General features: G+C 40.0%; 1 protein-coding gene across 1 annotated transcript in view; it reads right to left on the minus strand.

Moving 5' to 3' along the window:
* Positions 1-24,625, minus strand: part of TRPC4 (transient receptor potential cation channel subfamily C member 4) — a 92,201-nt gene that overhangs the window by 36,641 nt on the left and 30,935 nt on the right. Inside the window, exon 3 of the mRNA XM_052812559.1 lies at positions 4,993-5,329. Coding sequence (XP_052668519.1) covers positions 4,993-5,329 — 337 coding nt within the window. The remainder of the gene's footprint in view (positions 1-4,992; positions 5,330-24,625) is intronic.

Raw genomic sequence — 24,625 nt, forward strand, 5'->3', positions numbered from 1 at the left:
TGAGACAGGCAGTGGAATATCTGTCCCTGGAGAAATTCAAGCTTTGACTGGATAAGAACCTGAGCAATCTGGCCTATCTTTGCAGTTAGCCTGTGTCTACCAGTAGTTTGGACTGAATGGCCTTGAGTGCTCATTATGTGCGTTATCCTTCTTTCTGACTGAAGTTGTGTTCCAGCTTTGTCTGGGATTATTTCCTCTTCTGCACGTTATTTGTCACTACTGGTTATGTACTGTTTCATCTTGCTGGCCACATTATCCTTTATATCTGCTCCCTGGAACATGTCATTTTGTACTAACTGTTTTATTTTTTACACAACACTTTCTTGACCAAATTTAGAAGATGATGCACAGTATACTTGCCACCTCTATGGTCTCTTCATTTGAAGTGTCTTGCTGTGCCATTGGTTTGGATGTACATTGCGCTAAGTACTGACAAGACTGTACACTCCCATACATCCCACCAGCAGTTTGCTGACCACAAATGTCTACAGTTTGCAGTTCCCAAACATCCACATTCTCTATAGATTCACGTACTCCAATAGCATAAACCACTCTGACAGAAAGGATGGGGAATGCATTGTTAAATCCAGTAAGGCTGCATTCCTGCTCCAGGCAGTATTCTGAACAACACAATTACGATGAACATTTAAAGATGCCCATAAAAGAGCAAAAAACTCGTCAAAACAAATTTGCCTAAAAAATGTTCTTTTTGCTGCAGCCACCCAGAACAACTGGCAGGGAGCTTTTTAACCGTATCTACTAAGCACCAAGTTTGTCTGGCTGTTGGCTTTCTCCTCTGAATTTTGTAGCATTCCCTAGTGAGCCAAATGCCCACTGTGAGGACATTGAGCATGGTCACTGTTAGGTTTGAGGGTAGGGTGTAGGGAAGAAGAACAGGTAAGACAAGTCTATAGGGATCAATATGATCCTTACAGGAGCTGCAGTCAAGGCACACAGAGGGTGAGGCTGGGTCTTATTTGATTTCCCCTTTGCATCACTGTTATCATGTTCAGAGGCCACTCAGCGATAGGATGGGGAATTTGATGATGGAAAATATTGTTCTTCCTCACTTTTTTTCACAAGATTGGGTTTTTGTTTTTCCTGTCCTTTTTTCAGTGGTGATGGATTCTCAAGTATAGAAAACAGGTCTATGTTTCTGTAGTGTGAAGCATCTGGCATGCTTGGGAGATCTAAATCAACAGCTAATAAGAAGAACAAAATTAATTTTCCTTACCAGCAAAAGCTTGTTTCTTATTTGTTTAAATGCAAGGACAGGAGATTCTGACTCCTCTTACCACGAGGTTTTTCCACAACTGCTTCTTAAAGCTAGAACATTAGCCGTGTTATACTGACTTATTGTTCCACGGATAATCACCACGTACTGTAACAGCACTTGTGTAATCATCTAATCATGTAAAAGACAAAATTAATGCAGAAGGTTCCTTAAGAGACTTTTTAAATGTAAAATTGATAGTCTCCATGGAAATGTAGTCCAATACAGGTTTTTCCTCTGAGCCTCCTACTCTAGTGACACCTTTAATATGTCCTAATTATACACATTCAGCCTTCTATTACATTGTAGTAGGCAAATGCTAATTACTGTTTGATCATTGGAGAGCTTAGATTGTTACGGACAATGTTGAAACTTGTTAAGTTCTATGAAGTATATGTATGCTGAAATTCATGTCAATGAGAAGCTTAGAAAGTAGAGATCCTCTTATTCTCTTAATTTTAAGGGAGGTAGCTATTAAAATGTAAACTACACGCAGACCTATTTGAATTAAGTGAAAGACAAACAAAGAATTCTATTGTTTAAAATGTTAACAGTTCTGACATGCTGTAGCTGCAAGGACAGCCTTTGCTTTGGGAGAAGGGTTTACTTGGTCATGTTTCCAATTTCAGAGAAAAACTATAACCCTAGAGCCACATTAGTTTTGTGTCAGACGTCAACACTTTTTGTTTACATCCAGAAAATGCAAAGATATACCTATGTACCTTAGATTTAGGCTCCCTTGTGTAACTCAAGAGTGCTGCATTTACCCTTTTTAAGGATACTGCATAACTGTATAGTTTGAAGAGATGAGATGACAGACTAAACTGTGGCCTGGAACTAACCTTAGCTTATTAATAAGGACTTAATAAAACTATTTGGTTTATTAAAAGATGCCTAGACCACAGTTTGTATGTGAATATGAAAACAGCAGGTTTTGGCTGAGATTCATTCCTTCAAAACAAACAAACAAACAAAAGCTGTAGACACATTGATCACGTGCTGTGAGCCAAAGCGTCCTGTGGAGATGTGTGTCTGTCTCTTTCAATGACAGGGGGAATTCAGGTACCTAATTAATTGCCTGCGATTACGGTGGGTTAGTCTGGGTCCTTATTGTTTGGGTGGGCTAAGGCACTGCAACAACCAAAGTCTGAAACCTGAACCCAGTAAATGTGAAACTGGAACTACAGGAAACCACTAGTTAGAAACCACTAGAGATCAGTGTGTAAAATATACCGGTTTAGATGCAAGAGATTCTGGAAGGCACAGTTTCTCTGAACATTACAGTCTAGATTAACCACAAGCTATTTGACCACATGGTATCTGACTATTGATCTTTATCCATGCTCATGAATATCTGTTTGTGCAAGCAGTTCCCTTGCCTTGACCTGTACTGCTTGCAGAGGAAGGGCTTATTCAGCACAGGCAGTACTGGCATCATCTGGCCATATAAGTCTATACTGCAAGTATTAATGCTGCTTTTAGAAATGATAGTCATCTTGATAGTCATAATTCTTAGGGTTAATGGCTTCTTCAAACAAGTGCTTTGGGATTAAACCCTTTCCTAAGTAAACAACAGTGTCAGAGGTTGAGGGCAAAGGAGGTTCTTCCTCTTCCCACTGCATGTTTTCTAGAGAGGAGTTGGTCACCAAAATTTTAGAACTGCCTTTAGCTGAAACTACCCCTTGCCCTTCTCAAATTGTGCCTTTTCTCTGGGCTCTAATTTCTTTCTTTAAAATGATAGGTTAATGATAAAACCCACTTTGGCATGTCAAGGTCTATATGTCAGCTATGCATTTGTGTTCATTATCCTTCAGCCTCAAGATACTGTGAAAGCTGGATAGATACTGACCACCTGCTATTTTGGAAGGCCGGACAGAAAAGCTACTAATATCTCCTCGGGGCACGGGACAGCACAGATGAGCCCCTTGCCCCTCCTCAGCATTGTAGCATTTATTCCTAAGGAAGTAATGTATCAACCTAATTATTTTTATATTGGTTTCTTATTTCTTGATGGTACAAAACTGGGAAAATTTACTGGAGGAAATTTTTTTTTAATATTTAAATGTGAAACTTACACACTGAAGTTAGTCTGACTTGTCTGTAGAAAATGTCATTCTATTCTAAGCAGCCTGCCAGATTGATTAACTGCTTTGCAATAATACTAGATATTGACTTTTTTAACATTAGTAGCAACATTTACCCAGCAAAGGACAACACACCTTACAGTGAAGGCTGGCGATGAGGACTGTTTTATGCAGTGCTATCATGGGGTAAATCTCAAAAAGCAGCTCATGTATGGAGGGCAGGTCCTTCTGAGAGGTTCCCGACAAGTAAGTGTACGCAGAGTTTTCAGTCATGCATGCTTGTTATCTTAAGTGAAAGACAGATGTAGCCCTGCCTCCTGCTTCCCACAGTGCTCTACCAAGGAACATAAAGAGGAAAAGCCACTGACTTGTTCTTCTCTGGAATATCAGGCACTGCCAATTAGTGTATTATAAATGAAACACTGCACTGTAAATTATATATGATCAATGATGCCAAAAGCCTTGTCAATTTGGTTGCTCTAAAAAAAGCCAGGTGTCTGGGAAAAGTTGCAAAAGTGAAGAGCAACAGCATCTCTTAATGGGAAGCTCTGGGAGAGCTAACAGTATCAAAACCCCACCAAAATATTTCAGAAAAGTTTGTGCATAAACTTGTCTATGTGATGACAATTTAAATGAAGATATCAAACTTAAATTCTTGCAGTTAAGGCTACTAAGCCCCTCCTTCTACAATTTCATTTCAGTCAAGACCAAGTATATTTGGACTGACCTGGTCCAACTTGTGCTCGTTCCTAAAGTAAGAAACAGGTAAGAGACCACAGCACACCAAGAGAGATACCATCTAGCAGAGCAGACATGCAAAGGCAGGGAGGACCTAGGACAGTCCAATTCAATAGGATTGAGTAATCACACAGGAAGACATTTAAGGCCAACATGGCCCACACCAAGTTGGCTTTCAATAATCCCAGACCAAAATTTTTATTTTAAACTATCAAGACAGAGTAGTGATTTTTTTCCTCATTTTAAAAATGCTAAGGGATTTTCTTATTCCTTCTGATGTAAAATATTTGCTTGAAGTTGAGTGACAAGTTCTCATCAATGGTTTTGCACAGCAAAAATACGCTGCCTGTGTATTTTAATGAAAATACTCACTTGAAAAAGCTGGTCAGCACTATTTGCAATAGGGTGGTCTGTTATATTAGAAAGAAGCATACTTTAGGTAACATGATAACACTCCAGAAATGACACTGTGCCTCATTCTAATACATGAAAAATAATCACCGTGGCAAAGGGACCCTTTTTTAAAAGTAGACGAACAAAGAAAAAAAATGGACACTTAGAAGAATCAGAATAATTTCTGGCCTGAGGAAAATAAATATTAAAAAGAATATCAATATGTATGTTTCAGTGCACTGCTTAATCACAGGAAGGAACCCTCGATATCTTTTTTTTTTCCCTCACTGTACTATATCAGGTGGTGACACTTTGGATTTTTAAACTCTTCCCAAGTTGTCTACTGCTCTTGCTAGGTATTGGAGGAGATGGACCATTTGCCTGTTTTGGTAGGTCAATAATTCATGGCAGAACTCTCTACTGTATTTCCTGCCTCAGGAATGCTTGGCAAAACCACAGGGGTCTAAACACTTTTCACTGTATTTTCTTTAGTAATACATTTACCCAGGACCCACGGTAATATCATCCACTCGACGATGGTTGGTGGTGGTCCCTGCATGTTCAAGTCTGACCTGTCAATGTGCTGAGAGGCAAGCAACAGCAGGAACAGAAAAGTCAAGTAGGATGCAGTATGGCAGATAAATTTGATAAATGGCTTTCTGATGAACAGCCCTAATGGGCTTTTGGGAGCTATCAGGTAGCACACAGAGAAGACCGGGAAAAGGAGTCCTATCACAACACATGTCAACATCTTCACAGCCCAGTGTCGCCTCCTCCATCCGGGGAACTCATCGTACCAGCGGGATGCGAGCAGCTGCTGGCAGTTGGGCTGAGCAACAAACTACAGAGAGAAGAAGAAAGGAAGATGATTAGTTCCTTGTTACCTCTGTAAAGTTATTTCCATGCCATGCATGTTACGATGAATAACTTTTGGATAGAGATTAAAAAAAAAAAAAAATCCACAGCCTGGGCAAGCCGACTCATGCTGATAATACCAATAAGACAGGGCTGGGTCAGCCTGCCCTTCCTTCAATGAAAGAAGTATAGTACAAAGCCATCAAAATTCACTTTTCACAATAAAGCCTGACTTCCCTGTCGGTTGAGTACACAAGGAGCCAACAGACTGTAAAACACATGTGCCTCAAAAGCTGATTTCAAACTGAAAAACAAGTTCACAAATACTTCCATTAGTCAACCAGCAACATTTGTGGAGAATTCACAGAACACAGGTGGAAGTCACTATGAAAATGAAAAGCATGACTGAGCTCTGTAAACAGTGAAACTGAATTCCACAACCATGAATGAACGATACTCAGTATGTTCCCTGCTAATTCTCTAAAAATCAGGCTTACATGCTTTTATACTGACAAAACTCTTACAGATACATTACATAATGCTTGCACAATAAGAACTAGGCACTAGCATTCCCCGGTGTTTCACTAATCCTTGTCAGGCTATATTCCTATCCTGTACAATATTTTATGGTCTGTCTGTTCTTCATGATGGGATTTCAGTTTTTAAAATATGTTCCTTAAAACTGAATTTCACCCCAAATCCCCAAACCCAGTAAATATTTAATATTTTTCAAATAGCTTTTCAAAGAAACTTTAAGTCTACTCCAGTGTTTTACGTCATATTTCTATTTGATCACTAGTTCCTATTTTCCCTAATGCTTTCTTTTATAAAGGGGAAATAGAGTAGCAGCATGCTAGACCTGACATAAGGGATATAGAGTAGAAGCAACATATGGATGAGAGAGAGCCAGAGTTGTTGCATTTTGTTTAAAAAAAAAAAAAAAAAGGAAGAGAAACACCATTTTCCTTATGTTACTGTGGTGGGTGGACCTTGGCTAGATGCCAGGTGCCCACCAGGCTGCTCTATCACTCCCCTCCTCAGCTGGATGGGAGAGAAAATATAATGAAAGGCTCATGGGTCAAGATATGGGCAGGGAAATCACTCACCGATTACCATCGTGGGCAAAACAGACTCGACTTGGAAAAAATAATTTAATTTATTGCCAATCAAATCAGAGTACGGTAATGAGAAGTAAAACCAAATCTTAAAACACCTTCCCCTCACTCCTCCCTCCTTCCCGGCTCAACTCCACTCCTAATTTTCTCTACCTCCTCCCCCCCAGTGACGCAGGGGGACGGGGAATGGGGGTTGGGGTCAGTTCATCACACCTTGTCTCTGCCGCTCCTTCCTCCTCAGGGGGAGGACTCCTCACTCTTCCCCTGCTCCACTGCGGGGTCCCTCCCATGGGAGACAGTCCTCCACAAACTTCTCTAACGTGAGTCCTTCCCACGGGCTGCAGTTCTTCACGAACTGCTCCAGTGTGAGTCCTTCCCACGGGCTGCAGTCCTTCAGGCACAGCCTGCTCCAGCGTGGGTCCCCCGTGGGGTCACAAGTCCTGCCAGCAAACCTGCTCCAGCGCCGGCTTCCCATGGGGTCACAGCCGCCTTCGGGCATCCCCCTGCTCCGGCGTGGGGTCCTCTCTCCCCGGGCTGCAGGTGGAGATCTGCTTCAACGTGGACCTCCCTGGGCTGCAGGGGGACAGCCTGCCTCACCATGGTCTTCATCACCACGGGCTGCAGGGGAATCTCTGCTCCGGCGCCTGGAGCATCTCCTCCCCCTCCTTCTTCACTGACCTGGGGGTCTGCAGGGTTGTTTCTCTCACAAATTCTCACTCCTCTCTCCTGGCTGCAGTTGCACAGGGTTTTTTTCCCGTGCTTTAATCTTTTATCCCAGAGGCACTACCCCTGTCGCTGATGGGCTCAGCCTTGGCCAGTGGTGGGTTCATCTTGGAGCCGGCTGGCATTGGCTCTGTCAGACATGGAGGAAGCTTCTAGCAGTTTCTCACAGAAGCTGCTCCTGTAGCCCCCCCGATACCAAAACCTTGCCATGCAAACCCAATACAGTTACACACATGCACATATACATATACTGGATTAAACCATTAGCTGAAGACTTAATAAAGCTATGTACAAACTTCTTTATCTTATTAAATAATAAAATTTTTAATTTACACCAAATAATTCTAATCAAATGCACCTAGTTTGGGATTTTACGTTATTTTGATAATACTTATAACTACAGGAGCTAAGTTCTTTGGGGGATGAATAATAGGTAACTTCTCAAATAGTTGATGAAATCACTGGAATTACTACTGGTAGGAAATGCTCTTTAGTTTGGAATGAAACGAGAGGCAGCATGCATCTTTTTATATATATATCTGGATCTTGTCAGAAACATTAACCTGAGCCAAATTCAAACCTCGCGTATATTAATGAAATGCCACTGTCCTTAGCAGAGAGGTATTTGCCTACCAGACACCAGCACTAAAGCTGCCTCTGACTGTTGTGAAAGACAAGAAAATTTACTCATACCATAAGCATCTTGAAAATAGCCTTAAAGAAAAGTAACAGAGTGTTCTTTTCCATCAGGAAAAATGCATTCGCAAGGTTTCAGAGTGTTTGTTTCAAGATAGAAATGTCAGGAATAATACTGCTGCAGTCAGAGCAGATGGTTTCAAAGTTATGTTCTTGCGAAGTTTTTAACAGGGGACTCCCTACAAAATTTTTCACCTTAATTTGCTTGGGTAGGTACAGATTAGTGCTTTGCTTGACTAGTGAAAAAGTATGACTCATGGACTAATCCCTGAGTGAACTATTTTCCTTTTTTTTGCCCCAGAGTCTGCCACATCCATGTTTGTTTCCCCTTCTTCCTAATATCTTCCCATTACGTATCCTCTCACCTGAAAGTAATCAGTTCCTAAGTCTTGCCTGTGTCCCCTTTCTCAACCCCTTTGGGCTGCCCTCATTGTGTTAGGGACCCAGGTGAAGAACAACTTCCAGTGGCTAGCAAAGGCTGCTGGTAGACGTAAGGGGCTTACTCCTTGCCAAGCATGGCTAAAAAGGAATTAAATCTCCTCGCTGTAATGTGGAGGAAATTAAGTAAAAGGAGGGGTTATTTTCCAATGTCCACCAAGTATTGGGCTGTCCTGGGGCTGGGTAGACCGGAGCTGATGCCGAGGTACCTCATGCCATGAGAAGATGCTTGCTGACTGCACCATCTGGAGGGTGCGCCACACAGTTCTAATCTTTAAACAGATTAATATGCAAAACTTTCAATGTTAATACAGAAAGCACTTCTGAGCAGGCTTGAAAAATTGTTTCTTGTCTCCTAATACCCATATTAGATTTTGTCATGTTGTGACTGTATTGCTAAGGTACGATGTGTTAAAGACAAGGATTGCTTTCTGAGTCACAGGAAGTTTTTCAGTAAGTGCAGAAAATTTTCAAATCCCAGACACTGAAAAGACAATTTTTTAAATTGCTATTTTTCAAGAAATTAGCTCTCATACTTTTTCTTCAAATTATGACTGTGACAGGACAGTTTTAGCATTGGTTGGATCCTCTGACTATAGGAGAAAACTAACATAGACTATATATTTGATGTCGCTAGAGTTAGGGGGAGCACCATTAGTAATGTACTTTAAATAACTTACTAGACCCTAAACACATAAGAAGCAACTAATACTGTAGTATGGAGCAAGCATATAAAATACTATGTAGCTTATTAAGAGCCGTATGCATAGGGAAGCATTTCTAGTATTGCAGGCAAAGGTCTGTAACAGAAACCACAACACAGTGTCTATAGATGATATACTGCATTTCGGAGAGGTCTAGATATCCAGTTACATGCTGTCATTTTTATCCAACAACACTGTTGGCAAGGTTAGTTAACAATGTCCTGAAGCAACAAAAATATCTGTCTCTTCACTGCAGCTTTTTCTTTATGGTTCTGAGCTCCATTGCCCATATAATATACACTATGAACAACTCCAAAGTGTCTTCTTCAGACAACTGGAAAATTACCCTAAATCTCTTGCTGACACTTCTTTTATATTTATGCTTTTCTGCTTCATTTATCAAGGAATTGCATGACATCATTAAAAATGTCCAAATTAATTTTCACAAATTAGACTATTTGCTCCATTTTTGTGGTTGAGAGATTGTCACCATATGCTGTGAAATAAGTTCAGTAGTGATACCTACATTTATTACATTAGCTGAATAACGAAGGAAGTTCTTGAATGGGGAACAGTTGGGGTACCCTGATGGAAGAAAAGTGTACTCAATTGTGAACGCTACAGTCTTGTTCCTCAGCTGCTCAGAGAAGGGGAGCTTGTTACTGCACGCTGCATCTCCCTGCTTGTCCTTGTGGACCTGTTTTCCTCCAGAGGAAATGAGGGGAAGATGTTGTGTACCCCACACCATGTCTTCATGTGTAATAAGTGAGTATTCGAGCACATACAGGAATTGGGAGCAGGGAAGACCTCCTGGGACGCACAGTGTAAATGCCACCTATATAGGCTGTCTCAGAGACATTACTCATAGGTTGCATACAGTTATATAGGTCAAGTAAGTTTATCTGTGATTAATATATTTTATTACTGATCCTGAATCCTTATTACACTTGACTTTTTGATTTATCCACTAAAAAGCCCTTCTCTACAGAAAAAAAAAAAAAGTCTTCATGGCAAAATTGTCTGGTCAAATGAGATTTATACTCTAACTATTACAAAACCTTCTATTAGAAAGGAACAGTAGAAGTAGATGGAAAAAAGACATGCTCCAAGCCATAAGACATTTCCTGTATAAATGTATGGAATCACATCTAGGATGATCACATAGTAAAGCTAAGTAGACATCTAAGTCCTCTGCTGAACTGGGAGCTAAAAAAAATTTTTGTTAAAGTATTTTACACAAATATTTTATGACTAGCAGAAATAGAAATACTCTGTGACATTAATTTGCCAGTTCTGCATTGCCTATGCCAAAATATTTTCGCTGTAGTATATTTTTTCTTCCTTAATTGGAGATATTACATTCTGAGGTATTCAAAGTATCTTTTGTACTGTCAGTATTATGTTGTATGTTATTTGACTTTGACATTGTCTCCATATAATTAGCAATCAGCAAGTTTATATTTTCACATTACAATGGCTTCCAAAAGCTTCCAGCAGTTTGTAATTACGCAAGGGATTTTGCTATAATGATTATTCCTGGTTGCACATCTTTAGCTCCTTCATAGAGTCTGCCCATCTGAAAATGTTTTGGTATTCATTCTCTTAGATGTCATGCTGGGAATTGGCTCTTCCCCGAGACTGGTGAAAATCAAAAATTATTCACTGTGCCAGCAAAACTAATCTGGTATAAATAATAGCAGAGCCTGATTCTAGTGATATCCAAGCATATACGTAGCCCAGGATTTAATTTTCACTGCTGATTAAATCTGATCTTTAGTTTTGCTATAATACATATCCTTCAGTCAACGGAAACGATGAAGAAATAACACTGTAAAGTGATACTATTAACTATATATTGTCTTTATAGAAATAATACTTTTATAAAAATACTTATTTTATAAATAATGTATCATCAAAGTCAAGTCAGTTCTTTACTGTAGCACAATATTACCTTTAAGTATTAATTTCATTGCATTAGGAAATACGCAAAGATATTCTGTAACCCACCTGTAAGAGTGCTCATTTTTACACTTACAAAGCAATCTAACAAAATCTGAGGTCCAAATTAAATTCTTGTTCTGAGATCAGTAGGTCATTTAGTATATGTTACATAGAAAAAGAATGTGATTTGTGAACTAGAAATGAAAGCTGTCAAAGGAAAGTGATTTCCTTTTTGACTTATGTAGAAGTGAGTTGTGCTGTAACACAAAGAACTATCCCTGATACCATTCTCTAACAGATAAGTGTTAAATATCTTTTGGGGGGGAGGAAGCAAAAGAAAATGGTTATCATAAACTGTCTTAGTAATACTTTTGTAAATTTGCAGTCAGATTCTCTGTTGTGCTGTTTTCTACTGCCATTACAGCCAAGCTGGCAGGAAATGTTAGCTCTGAGGTCTGCTGCTTTGTCACACACATTTTCCAATGATTGTGCTCCAGTTCAACAAGAATTAAGACAAGTTACTTTTTCTTTCTTGAGAACATTTTACTTTTCATATTTTGCATATTTTCCCAGATACTTAATGAAAACCCAAGCTCTTCTAGTTATTTTAACTTCAAATGTAGATGTCAAAATTCTCTATCTACTGGCTGTGAAAAGTATATTTGCTTGGCACTAATGACAGATTCAAGTCCCAACCTCATTAAGTAGACTCCTAAATTTGTTAGATTGTTTCTCCCTCTAGACACATCACTGCATATTCTTTTCTATATCTTCCCCCAAGGATTATATTTGTGGATTTTGGCACTTACTCTGTGAGGACTGGTTCATTAAGACAAATAACATTTAATTGCAATTTAAATGTTTTAATGTTATTGACTGGATCAGCACTACATTCTCCTTTCTAAAAGCCAGGGACCATGTTCTGGACTCCCTTGGGTATAGTCATACTGTCTGTTTTCTGCCTCAGGCCAGAAGCCCTGATCCCTGTGCCAATTACTGTGAATCTTCTCATGTCTATCCTGTCTAAGCCTAGTGCCAACTGGAGCAGGCTATCATTATAATCATGATCCTTGCTGGACCCAAACCACTGGGTCAACTTTTCCTCAGCTCTGTCTGCAGCTGTGTTACTAAGGGAACTAGCCAGCTCACTCGGGATCAGAGCACCAGAGCACACCAGCTTCTATATCATCAGGGCACCCTGCTTCAGATAAGGTCCCTACAGCAAAAAAAATTCACGGCATAGATGCCTTCATCATAAAATCCAGAGTTTACACTGCTCTCACCAACAACAGACTACAATGACAGGTTTTTTTACTGTAATTATCCTATTGTTTAACTTCAAATATGAGGAGGAAGAAAACAAAAGAAAAGGAAAACATAAAAGTGAAGACTGAAATGCTTTGTTAAGAGGATTAATGAACATTATTATACAAACAATGACATTGCAGTTTTTAATGTTAAAATTTTAAATTTCCTTTTTGCTGCATCAACACAAGCAGAAGCTCTTTATTTGATTCATTGCTCCTTCTCGGTGAAAGGAATCAGCACAGAGGAAACTATTAAATATCTATTTAATAAGTCAAGACTTATCTATAATTGCAGTGATTCTGATTAATTGCTTAGAAAAGGCAACAGCAACTGAAACTAGAATGCAGTTATTAGGAACCAGCTATGCACGAATAGCCTTGTTAGACTTCCTAGTGGTAAAGAAAAGTGAATCAGTTGTTGGGCTTTGGGATGAGTGTGTAAAACAGCTCCAAACTTCAGAACTGGGATGTTGGTATAATACTTCTGCTTCCCATTCTGGGCAAGTGGTAGACTCACCACAATTCAAAACATTTTTTGTAGGGAAAAACAATTAAAGAACTCCTGTAAGTATCTGCAGAGGCAATACAATATGCTTCTGTTATATTGGATCCTTGTTTTTACACACCTATCTGATGTGTTTCCATGCACAGCAAACAAAAAATAAGACTGATATTTATATGCAAAGTCCTACACTTGGGACAGAACAACCCTGTGCAAAGGTACAGGTTGGAATTCACCGTGTAGGGAGTAGCTTTGCAGAAAAGACCTGGGAACACTGGTAAGCAAGAAGCTGAATATGACTGGGCCCATGCAGTGCAAAAGTATAGCCTGAGCTGCAGTAGGTAAAGTATAGCCAGCATGTCAAGGAGGGCGATAATTCCTCTCTCTTTGGCACTTGTGAGGCTACATGTAGAGTGCTGCGTCCTGGTTTGGGTCTCTCACTACAAGAGAGACACGAGCAAACTGAAGGGAGTCCAACAGGGAGCCTTGGGGCTGGCTCTCGTGATGTACAGGGACAGAAGGGAATTGGGTGGGCTCAGCCTCAAAAAGATTCATGGTGGAAACTCACTTGCTGTCTTACACAAATGGAAGGGAGGTTATGGATAGAAGCAGGCTTTTCTCAGGAGCACAATGAAAGGATGAGGATGATCATAAGCTGCATCAAGGGAAATTCTAGTTTGATCTAAGGAAAATATTCTTCCCGACAAGAGTAGTTAAGCACTGGCACAGGTTGTCCAGGGAAGATGCAGAATATCCATCCTCGTAAATATTCAGAACTTGGCTGGGCAAATTCCTTAGCAATCTGATTTATCTTCAGTGTTAGCCCAGTTTTGACCAGGGGGTTGGACCAGATGATCTTGAGAGAAATCTTTCAACCAAGTATTTTTTATGATCCTACAAGCCTACGGCATTAAGCCAAGCAGTGTTTTCTGGGGTAATAAAACTCTTAGTAAGAGCCATAGTAATTGTGTTTACAGGTTTGCATTTATTTATTTAGGTTTGAATTACTTTTCTAGGAATATAAAGTATTACTATGATCTGTTTCACCATTGGTTATTCCCTTTGAAAGAGGCAGAGCCTGTCTATCTCATATCATTGAACAATATCATTGCCAAACAATACCTAAAACCATTTCAGCTGTTCCAAACACTTGTGCCATAATAACCTGTACATCATGTGTCAGGAAAAAGATATAATACTCAAAATATTTCCTTCAGTCTCTGTCACTTCAGTCCTATTATTCCAAAAGCAGTCTTCAGATACCTTGGATACCAAGTTTGCTGCCTGCACCAATAGTTTGTACAAAATAAATTAACTGAAAAGAGAATAGAAATAGTGGCTTATCATTCTCCCAGTATTCATTCTAAAATTGAATAAATTGAGACTATAAACACATCTTGTTTATAATCTCAAAAGTCCAAGTTCATTTTAGGAGACCAGAATCAATATATATTCTAAGCAACTTCATATATTAACACAGGTAGAAATCACATGCACTGTTCATAGCATACAATTCATGTAAATCATGCTACCAACTCAAACTGATTTGGAAACAAACAGCCACCTGTATAAAGAATAGTCTGTTGTCAGCCCCAGGGGCTGTAAAAAGAAAAACCCCACACCTCTGGACCAGTGAGCAATTACCGATAGCATGTTTCTTACATCCAAGCTGGTTTTGTGTCCTGTATTGGTAAGGCTTGTAAACATTAACTGGTCAGCCAGAAGGGGTTAGGATTAAAGTTAGTTACAATCCCACTATATGACAGAATCAATGAGTTTCCCCACATCCAGCTCATTGTACCACTTTGTCTACTTTTGTAGCTGCCACGTTGCCAGAAGGAAAAGTTACAAATTAATAAACCAACCTTTCAAAATTAATGAAGAAGCTGCAAATATGTTGAAAGCAACTGAAGCACAGAACACAGTAATTGGAGAAAAATTAGCTGGGAAAAGCTCTGAGTGAGGGGAGGGCAGGAAAGCAACTAGAAAAGCTAGATTCTTCCTCTGGGCATTGCTTGCTCATTTGAGAATTTCTGTTGGCATCACTGGAGACCACCCTGTTCCTCATTTGTGCAGTTTATTGCAGAGGCCAAAACAAGGTAGAGAGACATTCTTAGCTCCATATTCCCTTTTAAAATGTCCTTTCAGATTTGAGCAGGGTATTGAGCTATTTGGAAGAAACCTAACTACAAAATTATTTCTTCTTTCTTTTCTCCATTTTCAGGCTCTTTGCCTGTTTCTGTGAAGAGAAACCTTCTTGGCGCAGTGATATTTTGTCACATTATTTGATTTTTTCTGTAAAGACAATGGTAATCACCTTCCATTAGCACCAGGAAAATTTAGGTTTCACTCTGTTAGCTTAGCTTTATGAGGTGCCATCCTGCATCCTGATGTGAAAAATGGATATAAGCATAACTGTTCTTGACTGCAAGCTTATGCTGTTGTAGCCAAGTGATAAGAGAGCCAACAATGGAGTCATGTTGAACTCCAAGGTTTCCCACTTTCTTTAGAAATGACTGTTTATTATGTGAAGCTTGTGTGGAACTGAAGTTGCCAAAGTTCCCCAAAATCAGTGGGAATCCAGTTTTTGGAAAACATAACACTCATTTGAAGGCTGACTGAATACAGAATTAGAGGGATGAGGGAAAAATAAAAACACAGACTGATTACAAAGGCATTCAAACTAAATAAAGCAATAAACTGCAGATTTTTCTCTTGAAAGTTCTCTGTTAACATGTTGTAGGGAGGTCTGGCTTTGTAGTTTCATTAATACTTAGGAACAGAATGTATATAGTCACTCAATCTGCTTTTCTTTCTCTTCAAATACTTTAATGTTTTTCATCTTTAAGTTCCTGTTGTTTAACTTGGCTGTGTGTTTATCTGAGAATATTAAAGGCTGAGAAATCAGATTAATTACCCAGTTCCTGCATAAAGACTAAACTGAAATGATAGGTCTTTGGCAATGATGCTCAGTGAGCATTATTCTGAGACCATTTGCAGGAGAAATGCATGTGAGTCTGTAGGAGATGCATGAATTATATCAGTCAAGTGTGGCCTTCGTGAACCTTCCTTCTGGCCTTCAGAGATGATGTTTTTCAATTTTTTCATTATCTGTACAATTCACCTTTCTTCCCAGTTTTGCCTTAAATGAGTTCAGAGGCACTGCTCTTGAATGGCTGGTTGACAGCCACCATGTGCAGCTTCTGCAGTTTAAACAGAGAATATGAATCTTGGAAAGAACAGCAGGGAGTATAATTGCTTGCTCAAAGGCCTTGCTCTCCAAAAGCTCCTTTACACTTAAGAATAGGTTGTGGTTGAAGAAAATGACCTTCTCCTGTGAACAGACCTAAGAAATACTGTGCTTTCCCATAACGGAAAGATACCTACAACAGCTGTTAATGAAATTCTGTGTACCCAGCATCTGCCAGCCTGGAGAAATAATGACAGTCCTTGGGCAGTTCTTTCCCCTTATGAAGCTCTTCTGTTTGTGGCAAAACATTAGAGTTTGGTATCTCAAATGAAAACCTGGAGCTACTCTCACTGTTCTTGTACAGAGAGATGTCTGAACACTGCAGGTTTCTTTCATGGTGAAGAACGAGAGCGATGAAGGAATCAATAAAGAGCCTGTTTTACTTGAGTTTTACATAGGTGTCACTTTTAGGGATGTTCAGGCTACACTTACACTGAAGAAATCAAACAGTGACTGAGTTTGAGCACTGGACCCCAGTCATCCCCACAACCTAGTTGGTCTTGCCTGGTTCCTATTTTGACCTCTCCAGCTGCCTCTGTGCAAGGCAAATCTGCAACTTGCTGTAGCCTGTTTGCATACAAATCCCTCAGTATCCTTGGTCTTAGGGTCAGGCTATGGTCTGCTTTCATTTAGCAGTACAGACAATGTCTCAAAGACCAGTTCCTTGCACAATATTTTACTGATTTACATCATACATTTCTGAGTTAGACTGGTGTTTCTAAAACTCACTGCATGCTCCTAGAAATTGGGTAACTCAGGACATGTTTTTGTTTGCCCAACTTCCATAGCTACTTCTTATGGAGATGGAGTAGAACACATTGGCTTACAGTTCCAGGTAAAGGAAAATATTTTATTTTAAAATGTGGAAGAAAAAGATCATTTGCAAAAAGCTAGAGGTGGAAGAGGCATATGTGGAATGATATAAGCAAAGGCTGTGTTTCAGTCCCTAAAGGTTTGAGGCTACACTCTTCCTCAACAAATCACAGACAATTTGTTCACTGACAGAGAAAAACACTCCATAGGCTGTTGTCACTGCCTGCATGACATGCATGCCCTAGCTTCTGCTCCAGCAAGTCAGAAAGGGTACATTTCTAAGAGCGAGCTGCTCTTTAATCCTTGTGAAAGATAGCAAGATAGCTCACTGGTACTCTGAAGGAATATTTTCTGCTTCCTTTGCAGTCTTCTGTGGTGTTAAGCAGATGTATCCTCATCATATGCTGAAATCATGATTCCCTAATCTGAAATTTATTCGAGAATCAGACATATGTTATAATTAAGAATAAAGCAACATATTTTATAGTAAGAGGTAAGTGAATACAGAGAAAAAATCCCAAGCAAACCTACAAAAACACTGAAGTTCCTATGTGACATGCAATTTAAATGTAGATTGCACGTGTACCTTTCCCACCCCCTGCACTTATACAAAACGTACAGGCTTCAACAAAATCAGCCAGCTGAAGGACTTCTGCCTTGACCCACAGGCAGGCTGGGTGATGCCTCTTGAGCTAGAGTCATGTTCAGTATCTATTTTTCTCCACAATATCCAGCCTGCAGCTGTAAACGTCTCATGCAAATACCTTCAAATACTGTATTCAGGGAAGAAAGAGCTCTTCTTTATCAAACACCCCTCTCAAATTTACTCCCGAAATACCCTGTTACTGAGGTGATGGTGGTGAGACCCCCATTCCTCTCCATTACTTACCGCTGCCTACTCTGTGCCAGTCTGCCCCAACCACCCCAGAATCTGTAGTGCTCCTGACTCCAGCCTCCATCAACAAAACAAAATTGTGATTTCTTCAGCATCCAAACACTTCAGTGAGAGGCAGAGAGGATTGCAGCCAAAACAATCCATGCTTGGTCACTAAACAATAGGGAACTGCAGCAGCAGCAGCACTCGAAGTTTTAACTGCAAGCTCCTTTAGTGCTTCATTTCAGAACTTCAAAGATAATCCACCATCAGGGTTTTTTTGTGGGGAATTTTAGAAACCCCAACAAGGGACCTGACACACAAACCCCTTCATTCTCTAACCCTGACAGCTCACAAAGGCAAAAACTCACCTCCTGTTTTGAAAAGAAGACTAGTTGGCAGATATATCTCAGTACTCCTTTGGGAAAATGTTGTTCTTTTTCTGAAGTACTAAACTTGCTGGACTTGGTACAGAACCTAGCTTTTCCACAGAAATTGAGGGAGGATAGAAGCCAAAGGACCCAAGGCTGAGAGAATAATATTTACATTTGTATTGGCAGAATATTTATATTGGCAGTGTTACGACTACAGTCAATTTACATTAATTGCATTTGTGAAGGAAGGAAAGCAGAAAGGAAGGGAACTTCTTTATCTTAATTTTCTTTTTGAAAATGACAGGATAATAATTTTTACCTAAATGTTTTGAGGTGGTATCATCATATTTGTTGAAAAGTTGGTAGAGGAAGAATAATATACAATTGCTAAATAGTCCATTGTTCAAATTTTTTTGTTGTTGTTTTTGCTACTTTTACTTCTAATACTAAGCATTTGTGTTTTTTTCCTGGGGAAAAACATCTGTGAACCAAACACTTTCATATTCTATCTTCTGATGTAATAAATAATTTTATACTGATTCACTCTTTTCCTTCCTTAATCATTTGAAAATTCATATTACTTGGTTATTTCAAACTCGTTGAACTGGATGTAAAGTTAAATATCCCTGGAGCACTGCTGTAATATTAATAACAACAGCAATACTCCTTCTGTGCCCTTAAAAGGTGTTAAGGGTTAAGAAGATACAAAAATGTTTCTCTCTTTATGCTTTCAGTTGAAATGCCAGGGCATATACCAGCAAACACGTCTGAGAAAGACTAACCTGGCCAGATTTCTTAATACCACAGAAGAAGAGAGAGGCAAGTATCTGTCATCCTCTGTACACTTGATGACAGCTTCACAGAGACTTCCAAGCACACTGGCTACAATGCATTCGGCTCTTCAGTTCCCGTCATCAGCTCATAGGATAATCATCAGGCTAGGAGGGACCTCAGGAGGTCTTCTGTCCAATCTCCTGCTCAAACCAGGGTCACCTATGAGATCAGACTGGGTTGCTCAGGGCTTTATCCAGTTAAGTCTTGAAAATCTCCAAGGATGGAGACAGCACAACCTGTCTGGGAAACCTGTTCCACGCCTGACTGTCCTCATGGGGAAAGCTTTTTTCTTCTTTATATCCAGTCCAAACTTTTCTTCTTTCACCATTGTTTATAGTCCTTCCACCATGAACCACTGTGAAAAGCCTGGCTCCATATCCTCGATGACGTCCCTGTAGTCACTGGGGGGTGATGTTGGTTCCCCCTGAAACCACCTCTGCTCCAGGCTGAACAGGCTCTGCTCCCTCAGTTCCTCCTCGGAGGGCAAGCGCTCCAGCCCCCACCATCTCAGTGGCCCTCCCCTGAACTTGCTCCAATTTACTGATGTCTTTTGTACTGAGGGACACAAAGCTGGATGCAGGATCGAGATGTGATCCAATGAGTGCTGATTAGAGTGGAAGAAACACTTACCTCAATACACTATTGATGTTCCTGTTAGTACAGCCCCGGTTATGGCTAGCCTTCTTTGCTGCTGGCCTTCGTCCAGCTGGAGGTCCTCACACCTCCGGCTCCTTTTCTGCATTGCAGCCAGGCAGTCAGTCCCCAGCCTGCGTCACTGCAGGGGCTTCTTCCTTCCCAGGTTCAGGACTTCGCGTTTGTCCTTTCTGAATTTCAGTTAGGGTCCTGTCAGCCTGTTCCTCCAGCCTGTCTCGGTCTCTCTAAAGGCAGCCCTGCCTTGAGCATATCACCTGGTCTCTCTCACTTGGCGTTGTCTGCGAATGTTTTGAGAGTGGATCTTCTCCTGGTCACTGATAAATCTGGGTCAGTACAGATCCTTGCAGCACTGCAGAGTTTTTACTTGTCTTCAGATAGAGTATGAGCCATTAACCACAACCCTCTGAGCTTGACCATCCCACCATTAGCTATCTCGTTCTCCCATCCAGCCTGTAACATCCTAACATGGATACAACACTATAGTGAGAAATGCTGTCGAAAGCCTTGCTAAAATCAAGGTAAGTGAAATATCTTTGGCTACAAATCTAGTCAGTGTTCAAGCAGTGTTTCTGTGGTCAGGTATGTATACTCTAACTGAAAAAGCTGCAACAGAAAAGCAAGCCAACTTCAAACCAGTATAGTCTTCACTATTGACAAGGTCTTGTTTAACCATTCTTTGTACACTGTAATTTGTAATTATTATACCTGGAAAGTTCCGTCATTGACAAAGACTATTTTTGCCAAGGTTGAGTACAGAGCAAAGAGCAATTTTTCACAGCCAGGTTAGGAAGACCTAACCTTAATTTACTGTAATGAAAATGATGATCTCTCTTCATTCCAAGTGTGATTACGCTACTCACCTTTAATGTGATTTGACTAATATATTTGTATTGAGAATACGGCCACATGCAGTGAAAGAAAATATTTTTTTCAGTGCATACAAAAGCTTTGTCTTTTATTTCAAAATTTGGACTGATTTTGAATAAGTTCACTACAGGTTTCCAGCTTTGGAAATAATGATGAAGAAATGGCTCAACACAAGCCCCGCAGGCTGTCATAGCTCTAACAACAGTTATCCTTGCAAAATGTTCTATCTAATCTTGAGAATCTTCATGTAAAATTGAGGATTTTTCCCTCAGACCAAACCTCTGAAATTCAGCTTTGCATGATGCTTACTCCTCCAGGTGAAATCTGAAATCATCACCCAATCTCTGTATGTTGGTGAAAAAAAGTCCCAGTATGGCATGATGGGGGCTCCCAAATGCCTGATTTTTCTAGGACAAAGGTGCCACCTGTGCAAACAGTACAAGTCCTATAAAGCTATCTTCCAAGGACACATTGCCAGCTCTTCTGTAAGGTGGATACACGGATAATGGTGGTCAAAGAGAAGTTACATTTCACTGAAAAATGAAAGCAGATTCAAGAACATTAGCTCTTGACATTAGTCCAGTGAACTCTGAGGCTTGCATACTTCTCTTCAAATTGTTGGCTCTTAATCTGTGTGTAGCTCAGGTCTGGAAAGATGAAACTGCTTAGGATGAGCTGATCTGAGACTGTTTGACCATATCTATAATCCAAACATGACCTGTCGAGACTGCATGAGTGAGGCCTTGTCCCTAAAGCAAGATAAACTTTTAATATAGAATCATAGAATGGTTTGGGTTGGAAGGGACCTTAAAGAGGATCTGTTTAGGTTTTTCCCCTCCAACAAACTGTAGAGTGAGTCTAAGCCCACTAAGTCTAAATATGTAACTGTAAATAAAGGTCGTGGTTTAACCCCAGCCAGCAACTAAGCACCACGCAGCCGCTCACTCACTCCCCCCCCACCCAGTGGGATGGGGGAGAAAATCGGGAAAAGAAGTAAAACTTGTGGGTTGAGATAAGAACAGTTTAATAGAACAGAAAAGAAGAAACTAATAATGATAATGATAACACTAATAAAATGACAACAGTAATAATAAAAGGATTGGAATATACAAATGATGCACAGTGCAATTGCTCACCACCCACCAATCGACGCCCAATTAGGCCCCGAGCAGCGATTCCCCCCCCACCCCCTCCCCCCAGTTTATATACTAGATGTGACATCACATGGTATGGAATACCCCATTGGCCAGTTTGGGTCAGCTGCCCTGGCTGTGTCCTGTGCCAACTTCTTGTGCCCCTCCAGCTTTCTCACTGGCTGGGCATGAGAAGTTGAAAAATCCTTGACTTTAGACTAAACATTACTTACCAACAACTGAAAACATCAGTGTGTTATCAACATTCTTCTCATACTGAACTCAAAACATAGCACTGTACCAGCTACTAGGAAGACAATTAACTCTATCCCAGCTGAAACCAGGACAATAAACAATATAGATAAGTCTTTGTGGGAAACTAGGTTTCTCCCTGAACTTACCTGCTAAGGCAGACCCTTAGATCACACCATGCATTAGAAGAGATTTCTGCAAGCAGGTTCATCTAATTCAGCTTAAGGGGCTTTTTCAGTTCTCAGAACAACAGAATATCAAGACGTAAAAAAATTAGCTTTTGCCCTCCGTTACCTACCTTCCAGAAACAACATGCTATTCTTCTTAAAGGATTTTACCTTCTTTTTAGCCTGTACAACACATCTAGCTACCCATGTCTCCTCTGCAATAAGTGTAAGTAACATAGGTAGTGACAAAAATGATTTTGCTCTGAGATGGCCTGAGTTGCTGTCTGGAGATGTCTGTCTCTTCCCATCGACTATGAAGGGACCCAAGGCCAGGCTGCTGACATAGGTACCTTAGTTAAATACCTGAGGTTATGTGATATGAGTCAGGGACTCATAGCACAAACACACTACAGGAATGGCTATTTCTAGTTTCTTTCTGCATGCTATTAAGAAGGCAGAAAAAAAGAGTCTAAGCCTTCAACTAATTTTATTAATAATGTGTCAAACCTTTTTCCCTTCTGTTACACTTTCAGCATGTCTTAATGTCAAATGCTGCGTAACTGAGTCATGTCTTTTTGTGAACCATAACAGGGCTGCTAATGAAGACCTTAAGGTTAGCTATTTAGAACAACCTCTAATTTAAATGGCTACATTACCCTGGCAATTAAATATTATTATCTTTTCTGCACAGCAGGCAGAGTAAAATGTTTCCTTTTCCTCTTCATCTACCTAAAAAAATAATGAGTCAGATCCTGTACTTGAGCAACAGAGCATAGGAATGTTGCACTTTGTAGATCTTCAGCAACTTCTACTTGCTGAAGATCTGCATTGTTTTTTTCTCTCCCACAGATGTTAAGGGCCCTCACATTTTTCCAACATTATTCAGGAATGAAACACATTCAAAGTATAAAAGCCATAATTTGATGTAATAAAGAACATGCCAGAGGATGTTCAGTCCTGGATTTCTTTCTTCTCTTATTCATACGCATTCACCTTTGGCTTTCCCCTGTTCTTCAAAACGTTCTGTAAAATCCTTCCTTATCAAGCCCTTGATTGTTTGCAAGTGCTCACCAACAGCTGAGCCTACTGTCTCCCTAGGAAAAGAGTTTTCACTTTCTTAAAATCTTTCCTCAAAATATCTTATTTTTGCAAAATATCTCTAGCCTTTTGCCTCACTAAAACTTTGCATCTTTCACTAGAGGAGTATTTGATATGAGTACAATAATGGAAACACTAAATATCAATTTAGAATGGCAGGACCTGAATTAAAGAACAAAGATTTAAAAAAAAAAGTATAAACTTATTTGGAGATTCCACAGAGATTACAGAATTCAAGCCAAGAATGAAACTAAAAACTGAGTGGAAATACTGATGGATGATTCATTGTGTCAGGGGAGAACAGAAAGGATGCAAAGAAACACAGCAACTTAAGTAGCTGACACTGTCAAGATGCTATTCAATCACATATGCAGAGGACAGGGAAATCCGCCCCTCTAGAATGGGCACATAGTTGTATGGAACTGGTCAAGAATAGTGATAAATCACTGGATAGTAAGGAAAAGAAACAGTCCTTACCAAATCACACAGCTGTGTGACTTATGTTCTCTAAGAAACACTGCCAGTTGCTGTTGCATATGGTATTGAGGGGCAAGCAACAGTATAAAATGGTGATGCCAGAAGGCATTTTCCTTCCTGTGCTATCACTAGTAGATGACAGCATTCCAGAGAAACTCTGCATATTGCAAAACTGGACACCCAAGTTGAAATAAATTCCACTATAACTTTAGCTATAGAAAATGAGGTCTAAGACAGTTGTCAGGACCTCTCTTCACCAGCCAAAAGTAGCTGCAAAGGGTAAATAAACTCATTTTAGATTAGATGAACAAAATAATATTCTGGAAGCGTCTATTCCTCTCCACAAATTACTACCACAAACTAGGGATCTAGTTTGAGGTTGAAACACCTAAATTTAGGTATATGTAAGTAGTGTGCCTTACTTAATGAAGTTCCCATCATCAGTGACTGTCTAGTTAATACAGTTGATGGATCCTACAACAAAATTTACATTACATCTGGAGATACAATTCAGTTACCTACATACAGACATCTAGTGCTGCTTCAGATGTCCTGAAGTATTCCGGCCTGCGGTTCCTGATCTGGCAGGGCCCATATCCCCTGTAGGTATTGTGCCATACCTACCAGCTCTATTTATTCATCTAAGATAGCTTAGGTTATCTCAAATAACACTAGACAGCTGTGCTTAGGAAACTAAGTTTTTCGCTAGTGCCTGTTCAGCTGAATCATGCTCTAGGACACATTGACTGTAAATTAGTGAATGTAACAGGAGCTTACCCACCTAGCTCACCTGTAAACAACAGGTAGACCTTAAGAGGTTTAAATTCCTACACCTCTCCTACCATTTTACATGCCCAAGTGTATCTAAGACATCTGCAGAAGACTGAGATACATGACACAGGAAATACGGGTTATTGCAGGAGGGAAAACTGTTGATCTCTTGAATCCCTGAAATACCATCTAACATGGAGTGTACAGGATGTGATGTGTACAGGAAGAGTCTGCAATCTCAATTCTTTGTCCGGGGCTTGCTAAGCATTTGCTTAAGCAGAAAAAAAAAAAA

Source organism: Harpia harpyja, chromosome 17 (assembly GCF_026419915.1).
Source record: "Harpia harpyja isolate bHarHar1 chromosome 17, bHarHar1 primary haplotype, whole genome shotgun sequence".
NCBI lineage: Eukaryota > Metazoa > Chordata > Aves > Accipitriformes > Accipitridae > Harpia > Harpia harpyja.